The sequence below is a fragment of the Falco peregrinus genome, chromosome 1 (assembly GCF_023634155.1).
Source record: "Falco peregrinus isolate bFalPer1 chromosome 1, bFalPer1.pri, whole genome shotgun sequence".
Classification (NCBI taxonomy): domain Eukaryota; kingdom Metazoa; phylum Chordata; class Aves; order Falconiformes; family Falconidae; genus Falco; species Falco peregrinus.
The window spans coordinates 75445793-75461367 of record NC_073721.1 but is presented as its reverse complement, the minus strand read 5'-3'; the positions used below and the strand labels follow the sequence as shown (position 1 = coordinate 75461367).

The 15575-nt window shown below is 48.0% G+C and overlaps 1 protein-coding gene across 1 annotated transcript; it reads right to left on the bottom strand.

The window, feature by feature from the left end:
* Positions 1 to 10670, bottom strand: GREM1 (gremlin 1, DAN family BMP antagonist). The gene is made up of 2 exons (XM_055795747.1): positions 10480 to 10670; positions 1 to 3735 (listed from the first exon to the last, which is right to left on the bottom strand). Exon 2 carries the CDS (start codon positions 3732 to 3734, stop codon positions 3180 to 3182), a length of 555 nt encoding a protein of 184 aa, XP_055651722.1. The 5' UTR covers position 3735; positions 10480 to 10670; the 3' UTR covers positions 1 to 3179.
* Positions 10671 to 15575: the final 4905 nt, after the last annotated feature.

Genomic DNA, 15575 nt, shown 5'->3' with positions numbered 1-15575 from the left:
TGGAGAAAATATTTTATTTATTTGTTACTAGTAGTTAAAATGACGTACAAAATGCTGGGAAGAAGAAACTCCAATTCTATTCAGCTACAAAATAATTAAAACTTCATTTTAAACCAAGTTTTGCTTTGTGAGACCGAGCATGAAAATACTGCAGCCTTAGGTTATATAGTCTATTGTTTTTAGAATAAAGCAGACATTTAAATACATATTGTGGTTGATATTAAATATCTCGTATAATTGTAAGTTAGCAGAACTTTCTTACTCTCAGGCAATAACTAGCAATTCATAAAAGTTCTTTGTATAAAATTTACATATTGGGGGGGAATCTGCCTCAAGGGGAGTTCCATCATGATCTGTGCACAGGCTGGTTTGGAACATAAAGATTTGTAAAACTTTTATCAATTTTCCTTCAGAATGCTAGCCTAATCTCAAATAAAGCAGTCAGTAATGTCTGAAGCTTTGCTTAATGGCTAAGGGTTCAGGGACATAGCAGTCGCTGTAAAAAACAAAGGGAGTTTTGCTGTCAACTTCACATGAAGAAAAAAAAAATCATTCTTAAGGTGTTCCCATTTCTTGAGCAGAAACCCTAGCTAGTACAAAACTTTCAGCAATGGCTGAGATTGGCCCTTTCCCCTGCAAACCAACTCAAAAAAGTAATTTAAAGGAAAACAACCCCTGCCTATGACCAGTGAAAGTGTATTTGTATTAATAATAACATTAAATATCCTTATCTTTCTGTTTAACTATTCATGTTCCACACAGTGGAAATCTACCTCCTGTAATTCCAGATTTTAAAACTGGATTTTAAAATCCATGAAGAAATGTGTCAAACCTGCTGAGTCAGACTACACCAGATGAAACGCATTTTAATAATATCAACCAACGAGTTGCGATCTCTTAATCTTACAAATGCAGACCTCACAGCAGTGGATTTTACAGCAAAAATATATTAATTGCAGAGATGCAGGATATCACCAATAACTATGTGGTGCATTGTGCAACAGCTGGGGCATCTCCTATAATGAGGACACGCAGGATGCATCTGTGACATGCCACTCACTGTATATTTTTCTCTTTGGATGTGTTAGTAAGAGCACAATTGTCTTCCTCGGCGTTCAGTGGGCAGAAGTGCTGTCAAGATAATCACTTTGTGGCTGAGAGAGGCATCTGGTGTGAGAGAGAACAGTTACACCGAGAGCGGGTACTAGAGGGTATTGCTGCTGAATGGGGAAACTGAGTCCTGGACTATCCAAGCCTCATCATACAGTTAATGCAGACCTAACTCCCATTTCACTCACACCAGTGATGTCAGGGTTGCTTTCAGGCCCGGTACTGACTCTGGCACAGGAACACGCCTTTCCTTTGGCACACCCCCCCCCCCGAACAGGGCGGGCTGGGGTCCCGCAGGCACAGGCGGGAAGGTCCGGCAGCACCTGGTGAGCTCTTCAGCACCGGCACGAGCAGGCTGCACACCATGTGGTACAAGGTGCTGCCAGCCAGACAACATCCAGAACCCAGGAAAGCACGGGCTACACGCATGGAAGGGCTGCCTCCCACAGCCCAGGGTCCCCCTCCACAGACCAAATCCTTGGCAGGACCTCTCGTGCTCCTGCCAAACCCTACAGCCCTGACCAAGTTTAAGCTCCTAATCCTGAAGGCAGGATAACCTCACAGGTGAGATTCATTGACCTGCTGGAAGTAGCATGTCCCCTTTTATGTTTTTTCCCCCCAGATGAGAGGGGCAGTTAGCCCTTAATTTTCAGGAAATTCTCTTTACTTAGTCCAAATCCATTTTAAATGCAAGTCTGTGGTAAAAGATATAAAAAGAGGATTATTGCTGGCAAAGTTCTGCATCTCTTTTTCAACAAACTGCATGCCTGTGGCAAAGCTAAAATAACAATAACAATGCAATGTTTACTAGTCATGAATGTCGTGTCTTTTGTCTCTTGTGTGGTTATTGCATTTGCAGTCACATGATGCTTGTTTTAATTTTTGCTTTGCTCTTTATGTACTAAATTACTGCCATTCTGTACTTGATCTTGGTTAGCAAGATTTTTGTGCTGTGGTTATGTATGGTTTTTATGTATGTGTGTGAAAAAGAGGAAAGAGTTCAGATACACACAATGAAGTATGCATACTCATTGTATGTACATATAGATACCAATGACTATAAGGTACTGCATATACATATATATGTGGATATGAAGAATAACTGATAGCAGAAATACAAGACATGAAATGTTCTAGTGGCACAAGTATGGGTTTTGACTGACTGAGAGAGCCATTAGAATTCAGAAGTATATTTATAGCCTTGTATATAGTTTCTCTTTAATTTATGTAATATATGACTAGGTATATAAATTAAAGCAAAACGTAAACAGAAGACAGTATCTCTTCCTCTGTGTCTTCCTATTTATGTATCTTTCCTTTTTCTACTTCCTTTTGTACTCTCCATCTACGTACTTTAGCCTTTTGCTTTCTAACTCGCTGTAGCTCTGCTTTCCATCCACCTACAGTGGCTTTTCAGCACTCCCATGTCCCCGCATTTTTCTCCAGACATGGCTTTTGGATTGCAGTTATGGTTGGGTTTTTTTGACGAAGCATGTTACAAACTCTTGATACAGCTGCTATTTCAGTGATGGTTTTGCTATGCTTTAAACTGCTTTTTGCCTACTTCATATTTAAGAATACATTCATGCTTCCAAATATATTGTCCTCTCACTTTGATGTTTCTCTTAATACAGTAAAAGCTAATAGCATAGCAGGTGAACATTAGCAAAAGCCACAGCTCCAGTTTCCCAGCAAGCAGCAAAAATGTGAATATGCACTAGGAAACCTAATTCATGACTGCAGGTAAATAGAGTTTTTTCTTATTTCATACCTGTTAAATTTTTTTGTCGTAGTGAACATTCATATATTTGCTTGTACACTTCTGTTTTCTCCCTTGCACACAAACACACACATGCGTGGCCTTCCCTTACATCGATTTTTTTCTTGGGTGGCCGGGGGGGGGGGTGGGGGGGTGTTGGGGGGGTGGGGGGGGTGGTGCTTGTTTTAGGTAATTCACTAGGTTCCTTTCAGTTTTGTCCAGCCCCCAAGGTATGCTAGTTCATGCCACTCACTCTCATGCTGGCAATGGCTGCATACAGTCAGAGTGCAATCACTATGTTTGTCTCCGTTTAGTCCAAGTCAATAGATATACACCGGCATTCCTTAACCCGGGTGATCCTTTTCTTCTTTCTTGGGGGCTGAAGCTCAGGGCAATTGAGTGTAACAGTCATGGTGGTGAACTTCTTGGGCTTGCAGAAGGAACAAGACTGGAAGGAGCCTTCTTCTTTACGGACATGCCTGGGGATGTAGAAGGAATTGCACTGGCCGTAGCAGAACCTGTTGATAATGGTACGACTGTTGCAGCCTTCTTCGTGGATAGTTTGTTTGAGCGGTTGAGTTTTACACCAATCCCGCTTTAGGTATTTGCGCTCAGTGATGTGCAATGCCTCCTGACTAGACTCCAGCACCTCCTCAGCAGGCATTGAAGTGCCTTTTCCCCGTTCTCGATGCCTAGAGCCTGACTGCTGCTGTGTTTGCATTTGCTCTGAATCATTGGGCTGATCTTTGTCAGGAGGAGGGATAGCACCTTGAGATCCACGATTCCTCTTTCTCCCTTCTGCTGTTGGTAGCAGAAATCCCATCAGCAGACACACAGCACCAATGGCATACAGTGTGCGGACCATCCTATATGGAGAAAGTTGAGGGAATAAAGCACAGTTGTGGATTTCAAATCTCAACAGAAGCCAGGTATGCAGTAAACATTCAGTTCCATGAAACAAATGTGTGTGTGTGTGCACGCACACACTTACAAAAGATAAGCATTTAGCCTTTACCAGCTGGAAAGCCATTTCCAAATTAGCAGGTGATAAAAGCTTTCACATACAGTGACTGAAAATCAGAGGCTAAAGTAAGTCCAAACAGAATTTTATTTTGTGTAGCACACATCTTTTCCCAGCTCCTTTCCCCATGTATATTACCCTAGTTAAGAGTTCTTATTCCTTTCTTATAGCTTACTGACATTAGGAAGGTTGCTACTGACTTACACTTATGGAAGAACAGATTTTATGCTGCACAAGGATTTATACGATATAGCTACCTACAATACCAGAGCACTAAACATTTTGACTCAGGAGACGCAGTCTAGCTATGTGTTCCTTATTCAGATTCAGAAGCTCTGTACAGCTTCTTGCATAATATACATCCAGAATATAATGTGCATGCTATATCCACCTGTTATCTGAATTACAGCATCCCAAGCTCTGTCACACTGCACCTCTAAAGTGGTCCAACCCATCTCAATGTAATGATGCTTAAGGTAAGAGACGCAAAAGACAGGCAACTAACATAAAAGAATATTTAGGTATACATTAAAAGAGATGCGTCTGTAATTTCAAATTACACTTTCTTACACATTACTCTGAATCCTTGACAGAGGTTATACAAATGCAGTCACAGTGGTCAGAACTTTCCAGATCCCTGAATTTTATTCATTATATACAGCATGATATTGAAAGGACATATGAGGACAGCAGAGTTTCATATACGACATTAAGTATCATGTAGTTTGTGCACACACAAAAAAAATAACCACTTCAAGAAGTGCAGTAAGTGGAGACCATCAGGTTCTTCAGAACTGCATCCCTGCTCCAAACCTAATTCATAGTGTAGGAACAGCCTTTGCTGCCTCCCTTTTTCCACCATCTCTGCTGCTCCCCAAATCTCTGAGTTCTTTTGGCTGCTCAGTCAGATCAATACACCAACCAGCCAGGAAGAAACTCAGCTGTTACACTTTTCCCCCCTCCCTGAAGTACTGTGGTCTCCATGCTGTTCTGGAAAGCCAGTGATGTAGCAGTGGCAGCAAGACAGACAGATCAGCAACAAGGCTCTCAGGGGACCCTCCCTGTGGCAGCTTGGAAGAAGCCACCAGAAATGAGCAACTGCTTGCAAAAAAACTGTGAAACAAGATAACTGTGAAGAGGCACGCGCATTAAACACCTGAGGAAGCCAGCATCTTCTGCTTGTTTGAAGGGTTGCGGTTGTATCCCTTATTTGACTCATTTCATCAGTAAGGGACAAATTTGTGTTTCAACTGAAGAGTCCTGCTTGTGTTACTACCCAAGAAACATGTGAAACCAAGGGCACAATCCTGGACGGCTCAATCCTTCTGCCTGGGACCACACAGCTAGGAGGAAAGCAGCCAAACACCAACACTTGAAGGGCCACCTAGAGACTCAGCAGAGGCTCAGGGTAAGTACCACTTGCTATAAAAGATAACTGTTAATTTCTCAGTTACTAGGTCTTTTCAGTCACACAAAGGAAATAAAAGTTACGTTATGCTGTTCAAAAAGTGTTTCTCACCGAACAGACTGGGAAACAAATTACTGGAGTGGGAAAGTTCAGGGATTTGCTTTGCCGATCCAATGTTTTAAGGGTTTGTCTACAGATAGTTAGAACACCTAGAGTTTATAATATGCATGATAAATATATGCATTCGCTTTATTCATTTATGTTTATGTACCAGTATGTCTTATGTTTGGCAGAAGCTTCAGGCTTCAAGCAAGGGGTGTTAAGAATGACGCTATTGCCAACTCCAGTGCACAGCTTGGAAGGGCTGCTTTTAATATCTCAATGAAACATAGTACAGAACATGCAATTTTAATCACTTAAGGCTCTGACACAGAACAAACAAAAAAAGTTGGGAATTCTAATTGGAGACTACAGCAGCATAATTTCAGGTGTCAGCTTGGACATTTGCTGTTTTTTCCCCATTTCTATTCCAACCTGAATGTTATTTAAACATGTTTCTTTTAAAATTTTTTTTAAAATATCTTTTTTACAAGAGTTACAAACCACTGATTATTTCCTCAAGAGACCAGAATGACTTCTTCCAAAACTATTTCTATTTCTCCCGCAACTGTATACCCATGCTGTATTTAGACAGTACTTTAATATGCACTTTATTTACTCAACATGGTGCCAGAGCCTTAAAAGAAATTAAAAAAAAAAAGGGGGGGGGGGGAAAAAAAGTCATTGCATGCAATTGAAAATAAATTGATAGTTTATAAGCAGTGCCAGGAAACTTCAGGTGTTTGTTTAGTGTCCCATAACCGAGTTGAAGTTCCACCACCATATTCCTGGACTACTTTTATTTCTAAAATTGATGACCTCCACATTACTTCACCTTTTCTTTTTTTTTTCCCCTCCCAGAAATGTGCGATTGATGACACAGTAAGGTATAGTCATGTAAAAACGAGGTGTACTTTGGGATGGGAATTTGGGGAAAATTTGATGGTAATGTTTACTATTGTAAGGTCTGTGTCCCAGATTCATGCATCTTTGTTAAGTATGTGTTTAACCCTAAGGAAATGTAAGCACGTGTCTCAATATAATCCTAAACTGGGGGAGGAAAGGTAATTTTTCACTGAGTTTGTTTCCAGCCTTGAAAGTGGAAGCTATATTACATGCTCATAAAAGAAATTGTGATTCAAATGAAAATCAGCAACTCGGCAAAAACATTTTTACGGTCACTTCCAAAACACACGTCTAAAAGTAAAAGCAATCCAATCATTTAGGCATAAATACAATTTAAACACAGACCCACAGAAGAGGCTGTGTGAACTTCATGACCCCCGCAACAGCTCTAGCAGGACCTTCTTTTAATAGCAACTCATTAAACATTTATAAAAAAAATAAATTATCTTTAAAAAATGCAAAACACAAAGGAAAATTAAGCGGTATGGCTCAGTACAGAAGTTCTGCAGCCAAAACGCAGCCCGGGCGCTCTGCACCACCTCTGGTCTCAATGCAACACATCTGCTTATGAGAGCAGAGGACACCTCTGTTTGCTTACTTTAGGAACTAGGGTGGTTCATCCGTCTATGAATTACTCTTCATGAATGTTTCCTTAACAGGTGGGGGGAGGGGGGGGGGGGGGGGTATTACTGAAAAAAACCCAGAACACAAAAGAGTACAAGTAGCTAAATCAGTGTTACCATACCCAAGTTTTACCAAACAGAAATCTCTCCTGAAGTAAATGTGGTTTTCTTTGTCACAGGCATAACTCTGCAGAAGTAGTAACTCCAAAGCTTGGGTAGGAGCTGTGAGGAATCAGAGTCTAAAAGTTTAAATTCCAAATTTCTAAAAAATTTTCAGTAGTTGATATTGGCTCTTACACTGGCATAACCAGAAATCCTTTTGAGATCCCTTCAAGAATCCTTTGAACAGATTACTATAACAAAAATGGTCATCTCCCACTTACTTCGTTCAGATCTAGAGAGATCTGATGGAATTAATAATTTCTTTTTTAAAGTGATAAAATACTTCAAAAATCTGTTCTTTCCATATTTCATTGCTGAGTTCTTCTTTTCATCATCTGTAAGCTCTTAGTCCTAAAGCCAAGAGTTTTATTGCTGACTTCAAACAGGAGCAGAATTGGGCCCTAACATTCATATCACCTCATATGTGGTTTATCTAGAGCCCGGGATCTCATCATCTAAAACAGATTAGAAATCTTGTGGATTAACACTAGCAACCATTCACAGAGAACTGTAAATGCTTTCAGGTTTATTATTTCATACAATTAAGCTGTAATTTTTTCGTGTATATATTTTCTGCTATAAACTAAGGATCTCCACATGTCAGTTCATAAACAGAATTTCCCTATGTGTTCCCAGGCAGTCAGAAAGTTATTACTGAAATTTTCAGCACAAAGCAACTTGTTTAAAAGAACTGGATGGGATCCTGATTCTGTTGAAACATACAGCAGAATCCTCACAGACCTCAGCAGGCCCATAATTTCATCTGTGAACCATATTTACTAGGAAAATATTATGATGAGCCATGAACTCATGTGCTTCACAGAAAACATGAAAAATAATCTGATGAAGACCTACACAAAAAAATACATGCATTTGGTGGGCTTCAAATACCAGCCAAAGGAAGAGGCAAAACACAGCCTTTGACTACTGAGAAAACTGAAGTGGTTTATGTCCCAAAGGATCAGAATAATTTTATGCCTGGCTTATTATATATGAATTACAGAAACAGTCTTATGTAATGTTTTCATAGTCCATAGGTCTGTATTTTTAAATATACAAAAAGACATAGCAATGGCAGCTCCCAGAGAACCACAATTTTTTATTTTTTAATTTTTTTTCTGAGACGAAGACAGCAAAACTAACATCTCTGTGTGGTAGAATTTGGATACGGTTTACATTTCAGGTAATTTCTTTTTGCACGTCACGGAGATGGCTTTGAGACACATAATGACGGGGGGGAAAAAAAAAAAAACCAGGAAAAAAAAAACAACCCCGAACTTTTGACACTTGGAGAATTCCCCCTGTAAGAAAGCATTGGGCATCCTGCGGGACGACAGGGAAGCTGAACATCATGGTGGGCACGGCTGGTCCAAGCCCGAACTGGCCTTGCCCGGAGCCGCCCCTGCAGCCGGACAGCTCCGCAGCCCCGCACCCGGTTTGCCCCCGCAGCCCCCAGCCCACCCGCACGGCTCGGCTCTCGCGCGCAGCCGCGCACAGCGGGGAGCAGCGTCCGCGGGAGTAGCCGCGCACTGCTGCGCGACATCGCCGAGAGGAAAAAATAAATGGTGCAGCTCCGATTGGGGCTGAAACCTACAGAGGAGCGGAAAGCTGCGGGCACTGCCCCCGCTGTCACGCACAGCCCCGCCGCACGCCGGCGCGTTACCCCCAGGCTCTTCCGGCGCAGGGAGGCGCAGGGGGCTGGGGCGCTGGGGCGCAGGGCTGTCCCCGCCCGGAGCCACCGGGCCTGGCTCAGAGGCGGCGGTGGCTCGGACGTGACTGTCGCTGCGCCCAGGGCTCCGTGCGCATCTCACACAACGCGTGACCAAACCCCGCGTCGTTCCAGCGGGCAGCGCGAGGCAAAGGCGGGCTGGTGTGTCACAGCCCCCGTCTGCGCAAAAAGAGGTTTCCCCAGCGCTGGGTCTCGGCCCCGAAGAGAGAAACGGGCTTCACCCGCGATCCTGCCGCCGAGCGGAGCCACGGGCGGGACACCAGGAGCGCTCGGGGAGGGAAGCTGCGGCTCAGAGCAGCGGGCCGCGCAGCGCAGGCCGGCGGTATGCGGGGGTCCCGCACCGGCCAGCCCGGCCCCGCCCGGGCCAGGAGCTGCCGCCGCACCGCCCAGCCCGCCGAGGTGAGACGGGGCTGCGGCCGAGCGCGGCCTGGGCGCGCCGCGGGGATGGCCGGCGGCCGTCGGGGCGGAGAGGCCGCCGGCTTGGCTCGGCCGGGAGCGGCGCGGCCCGGCCCGGCTCCCCGCGGGCGCGGACGCTCCTCGCGGCGACTGGCGACACCGCCCGGGCCTCCCCTGCGGGGGGCGGCCGCCGTCTAGGCTTACCCCGCGGAAGACGAGCTCCCTAGAAGTGACTCCCGAGCGCCCGGGAGACAGCATTAAAACGGACGGGGCGAGCAAACAAGCGCCCTCCCGGAGGGAAGAGCCCGGCGCCAGGTCGCGCCCGGGGCCGAGAGGAGCGCGGACAGGCCGCGCCCGCGGGGTCGCCCCGCGCCGCCGCGCAGCGGGGGGGGTTGGGGGAGTCCGGCCGGGCCGCGGGGCGCCTGGGGGCTGGCGGCGCGGGGAGGGGCCGCGCTTGCCGACGGATGCACGGAGCCGTCGGGCCGGCAAAACGCCCCTGGCTCCGAATCAGGTGGGAGGGCAGAGCGGGGAGGCGGCGCAGGGGAAGGCGGAGGGGCGCCGGGCGCAGTGGTGGAGCCGCGGCCCGTCACCCCGAGGGAGCCCGAGGACGCGCGGCGCTGCCCCCGGGCGCGCTGCCGGTGCAGACCCTCGGCCCCGGCGGCACACACCGGGTGTCCCGGGCAGGACGGTGCCCGCCCCGGGGGGGGGGGGGCCGGAGGAGGCGCATGTTCGACGGGGGAGCAGAGGTTCGCAAAGGCGGGCCGGGGCAGAGCCGGGGCCTGAGTGGTCTCGTAAAGGGCAGCTCAGCGGGACGGGAGGGGACGGAGCCGGCACCTGGGGATCTGCCCCCGCCCCGCTCCGCGCAGAGGCCGGGCCGGGATTTTGCCGGGTGTCGGATGGGCGCCGAATCCAATTTGTCGGGAGTGATGCTGTAGGCGGAGATGAGAGGCAGAGCTAACGGTGGTTTTGCAGTCTCCGCGCTTGTCAGGGGAGAGAGATGTAACGGTGCCCTGATCCGCAGCGCTGCAGCGGAAATGTCGGTGTCCCCCTCGCTCCCGCCGACGGGAGGGACGCGTGTCACCCTCCGCAAAACCGAGGCGCCCCGGAGTTTTGCTAGACACCGATGAACGACTCCTCCCCTTCCCCCTCCCCGAAGGTAGGATAGAGCGATTAAAATTTTGCCTCCCACAGGGACCTGCCGAACTCGGCAGCTGCCGGACCCGTTTGCGCCCCTGTCGTGAGTGCGCGCAGCGCGGCCCGGCTCACCTGCGCGGCGGCGGCGGCGGCGGCTCCTGGCGGGACCCGGCTCGGCGGCGGCGGCTCCTCGGCGGGGCGCGGGGCTCGGCGGGGTGCTGCCCGGCGGGTCACTCGGCGGAGCGGGTGGCGTGGGAGCCCGGAGCTGCCCGGGAGGCCATAGAGAGTGAGTCTCGGATCCTGCCTACAAATTGCAGCAGCGCCGAGCTGTCTCCCATTTAAATGTCTGCCAGCTGAGATCTGCTCTCCAAGCCCCTCCAGATCATTGGACAAGCGCCTCCAAAGCCCGTGTTATCCGCCCCCTTTAACACTTCCATAAACTTCCACCAGGGAAAGCTTTCAGTCATCCAGATAAACACTCGACTACTTTCCTCTCTTAAGAGAATCGGTGCTAAAGGTCACCACCCCAAGGAATTGTTCCTGGAATGCACGGAAAATTCACATTTTCCATCCCCATTAAAGTACGACATTTAAGAAGAGTTAACCCCCCCGCCCCCCCTGCCCTTCCGTGCACGCTGCCCGGGGCCGCGGGCTGGGCTGCCGGGGCGCTCCGCTGCCCGAGGGCCGGCGGGCCAGCGCAGCCGCCGCGGGGAGCCCCTTCCCGGCCGGCCCCGGCCAGGAGGGCGGCAGTCACCTTCCCCGCCCTCCCCGTTACAAATTACCTTCGCTGAGATTTGCCTTCTGCAAATACGCCGGGAATTGGGCAGCTTTGGCAAAAAACAACCCCACCCTGTGTGTAAGTCGTGCGGGGGCGGGCAGGGGGGCATTAAACCGTGGCTTACGGTCCGCAGCTGCGCTCATAGCTCTTTAGGAATGAGATTTTTTTTAAATTAGTATTTATTTATTTATTTGTCTCTCAAGAGGCGGGACCCCTCGGGTGGCTTCTCCCCTGCTGTCACAGCGGCTCTCAGGGGGCTGCGGGCTCCTCAGGCATCCCGCGAAGGGCTGGGGCGGCGAAGGAGCGGCGCGCCCCGCTGGGCTGAGTGCGGGGGCGGCCGGGGCCGCCCGACCGTCGGGGCGGCTGCCGGGGCAGCGCCGCTCCGCACCCGCGGCCGCCCCGCAGGCTGCCGCGCCGGAGCCCCTGGGCGAGGGGGCCGCGATGCTCGGGGCGGCCCCCGCGGGGGTCCCAGGAGTCGCTCGGAATTAGGCAAAAACCAGCGGGGGCTGAGCGTCTCTGTGGAGCGAACCCTTCGCAGCCGTAAGCGGGGCGCCGCTCCGCGCGGGGGCTGCCCGAAGCTTACCCCGAGTCTGCAGCCAGCGTGGGGCCGGGGGCATCGAGGGGCCGCAGCCCGCCCCTCCCTCGGTGCCACCCGGCCGCCCCGACCTCCCGGCGCTCGCCTCCCACGGGCTCTTCACCGCGGAGGGCTGCAGCGCTACCGGCAGTCGCAGGGAGCGGGAGCAGGCTCTGCAGTAAGCGTTGACCTTTGGGCTTGCTAATTACACCGAGATGTTTGTCAGCTGCAGTGGGCATCACCCAGCACGAAGCACAGTGAAGCGCCCCGCACGGGACCCGGGCCGTGCAGGTGGTGCTGCCAGCACTGCCTTGTTTTCTCCTCACTGTCCGGTGTGAATTAGTGCCTGGGGACCAAACCAGCCCTGCACCTCGGTGGCCCAGCCCTGGCAGTCAGCACCCACTCTGGGCCTCAGGGAGGCCCACGTCTCATCTGAAAACCAGAGATTTTTATCGTCCCTGGTTTTGCAGATGGGCAAGAAGAATTAAAACGAAATCCCTGCTGCATTAGGGATGCCAGGGGCCATGCAGGATGCCAGGCTGCTGACTTTTCACAATCACTTGGCAGCAGCTTGCTCTTTGCTAAGGTCAAAGCACAGCTCCACTTGGTGCCGGTGACATAGGTGAGTGCTCAGCAAGGTAGTAAATTAGGCTGGTTGCTGTAATTCAAGCACACATTTAGCAATAACTTGTTAAAAAATAATCACTTCAATCACAGGGCAAGCAACTGTACTGTAGTGGTAGGTGGCAGCATGAGAGAGAAAATGTGTTGGTGCTCAGGGGCCACTGAAATTCGAATACAATGAAAAGGGGAAGGATTACTGGCAAAGAATCACAGCAAATGACATCTAGATGGATGGAAGGAGCGGCCTAGGGAATTTTTAGGATTTTTTGTTATTTTATTTTTAAAAGTGCTATTAAAATCAATAGTTTTTCATTAATTGGGGTCCTTCCTTTGTGAATCCAAAGAAAAAGTCACAATTCCCACCCATCAGTATGTTGACAGACTTTTATGTTCCTTTTTCTTAAATAGTTGTACTGATGTGTGAGGAGGGGGTCTGTTCACTTCTCTTCTGCTCTCTGTCTCTCTCTCCGATTACCTGCCCTAGAGCTGGGCTGGGGGGCTGGGCGCTGCCTCACGCGGCCCCTTCCCCAGGGCCATGGCCAGCCATCTCACTGGTGCTGGGGGAAGCGTTTTCTGTGGTGGCTCTGAGCGCCTTCCTGGTGGTGCCTGGTGCTGGCATTGGCACCGCATGCTCTTCCAGGCATTGCTGCAGGCAAGCTGCTGCTCTGCTGTATTTTTTTAGAATGTAGCTTACATGCCACTCTGGCACTGACTCTCCTAGATGATGATACTTTTGGGCATCTATTGCAGAGCAGGTATCTCCACTTAATGCCTTGCTGCGCTCTAGCCAGAGTGGCTAATCTGGAGTAGATCTCACTCTGACTTAAAGCAAACTAAGAAACCCTTTAGGAAGCATTTCCTGGTGTGGAAGGTATGTTCCCCTTTCAAGATCTGTCTTCATTTCTTGCAGTTGAATGTTTTGCACCATATTTTCCCATCTGTTTTCTTTCACTCACTTCAATTCACAGAGTGTTTCAAGTAGGCACTAGAATCTTGGGTGCAGCAAGACAATTTTTCAGATTTCTCTGGTGGTTGGAAAGTAGAATTATTCCTGCAAGCCTGTTCATTCAGAAAAATAAACTAGTCAGATACCAACAGGGTAAATAATTGTAGCTGTATCTGCTTCCTTGGACTGAATGAAGGTAGAAATAAATAAAAAAAAAGGTATATAAAAAAGGCTTGGCAAAAAGGAAGAAACATGTCTATTTTTATTTATTTGTGGGTGAGGGAGGTGGGGAAAAGATGTCTTTTTCCTCTTTGTTCTTTTAATATCAGGTATCCAGATGATTTCTAGCTTGGAAGTTTGTATTTCTTTTACTGCTGGATTCTTTAACAGGACGTTCCCCAAGTTTACTCCAAAGATTCAGCTGTGCTGGTCAGATTCCAACCAAAGACAAGGTTGTGCTATCTTCTGACTTAAAAAAAACCCTTCCTACTACTTGAAAAATACTCCCCTTCCTCCCACCTTACCCAGACTTGAAATTCTGTTGATGCTCACTAATGCTGCAAATTGTATATGGAATACTGATGGGGAAATTTTGTGTAATTTAGTATAAAAGAGGCCTATGGCAATCTGCACGTTTTTGTGGCATATAGGTTTGAGATGAAGAACTTCAGTGTCATGGGGCGGTAGTGGCATGTACTATGAACCTGGCTGGATTCAACTACCCACTCGCTATTGTGTTGTTCGGCTTTCTTATTTTGGGTTTGTTTTTTTTTTTAAATTTCCTCTCCCATTTCTTGCGGGTATTCACTGTGTGAGTTGTTCTTTGTTTTAGTGGAACAGTAAGAATTGTTTTAAGCTTAAAAGAAGTGCTGTACTTAATTCTTGCAGAGAAAGATATTATTGGGCTGAGCTCCTGTCTGCTACTGCTAACTTTGAGCGCTACTCAATATATCCTCACTGCCAGGACAGTTGGCGCCTCGTTAAAAGCCTTTGCAGAGAAGCCAAAGACTCACAGGGGCCAGATCCTCTTCTTGAGTAAATTGAAATAGCTTATAATAACTTCAGGGAGATGTAACTGATTTATGCCAGCTGAGAATCTGGCCCTAATATACTTAGAAACCCCACATCTCTCACTCCTGGACATGTTCCTCCAGATCAGAAGTAAGGCAAGCTGGCCAGGAGAGACAGGGCACATCTGAACTGCTTTACTTGGTATTTTGAACTGTTCTGCTAAGGAGAGAAAGGAGCTTGGTTTACAGGGCTATGAATCTGGCACTAATTTACAGAGGAAAAACTGAAAGGGTACATAAAATTCAGCCATTGATGACAAAATCTCTAATGTTTTCAGTGCTTTTTGTATGGCAGCAGCTTGAGATGTTGCCTTTCTGTTGGTAACATTCAAGAAGCGTAATGCCAAAGCACTTCATTAATGTATTTTAAAGCAGAAAATACGAATGTACACACCTACGTACCTACCTACCAGCGTGCCTCAACGTCTTGTTAATACAGAGGTACTGATGCTTTGTTGTGCTTTTTGCCTTTTAAAATTCTAGCGGTGCTCATGAAAAACTTGGGAAAATAAGGGAGTGAAGTGTTAAGAATTTGTCTCACCAATGCAACCGTAACTTTTCTTACTGAGTTTGTAACAAGGCTGGAAGCAAGTGCTGGCTTCACTGCAGTCTGCTGCTTGCCACCTGCCATCCTAGGGGGGATTTGAAGCTGTCCAGTGGAGCCGTGAGGCGATGAAGTTTGGCACGGTTGTTATCTGATGTGACAGAAGATGTGTGTGTTGCAGAGATGTCTGCTCTCAGAAGTGACTTTTGTAGGACATGCTCTTAGAAATGAGGGCTGTCTTCATGCTACGGGGATTGTTGAGCTTCAGGTGGTGCACACTGGTGATCGTCCTGACTTGATGGGCAAGATGGGCGGTGTCACAGAAGTAATCCACGACTTGGAGCATAAGCAAGATCATATGTAGTGTGTGTTGGATGGGCTGTGCGTGGAAATGATCCATTGCTACATTCTTGCCCAGATGTGGGAGCTTCTTTGCTTTACAGGGAAAAAACCCCCATGTTTTCTCACAGAAAAGAAGTGATACTCAAAGAATCCAGTTCCCTGTGGGTTTTAGATATATCCAAAACTAATGGACAAAAAGCCTTATGATAAATGAACAAGGAAAAGGATTTTTCACTTTTTATTTCAAACCTAAGTAAGTACACAGTAATAAATGTGATAAGATGAGGGAAAGAGATACTATGGGCTTTAGTTTCGAGATACTCTATTAATACACCAGTCCTAAGGTTCTT

What these genes read in the sequence shown, in the direction of transcription:
- GREM1 (XM_055795747.1), bottom strand. Translation starts at nt 3,734, where the DNA reads ATGGTCCGCACACTGTATGCCATTGGTGCTGTGTGTCTGCTGATGGGA.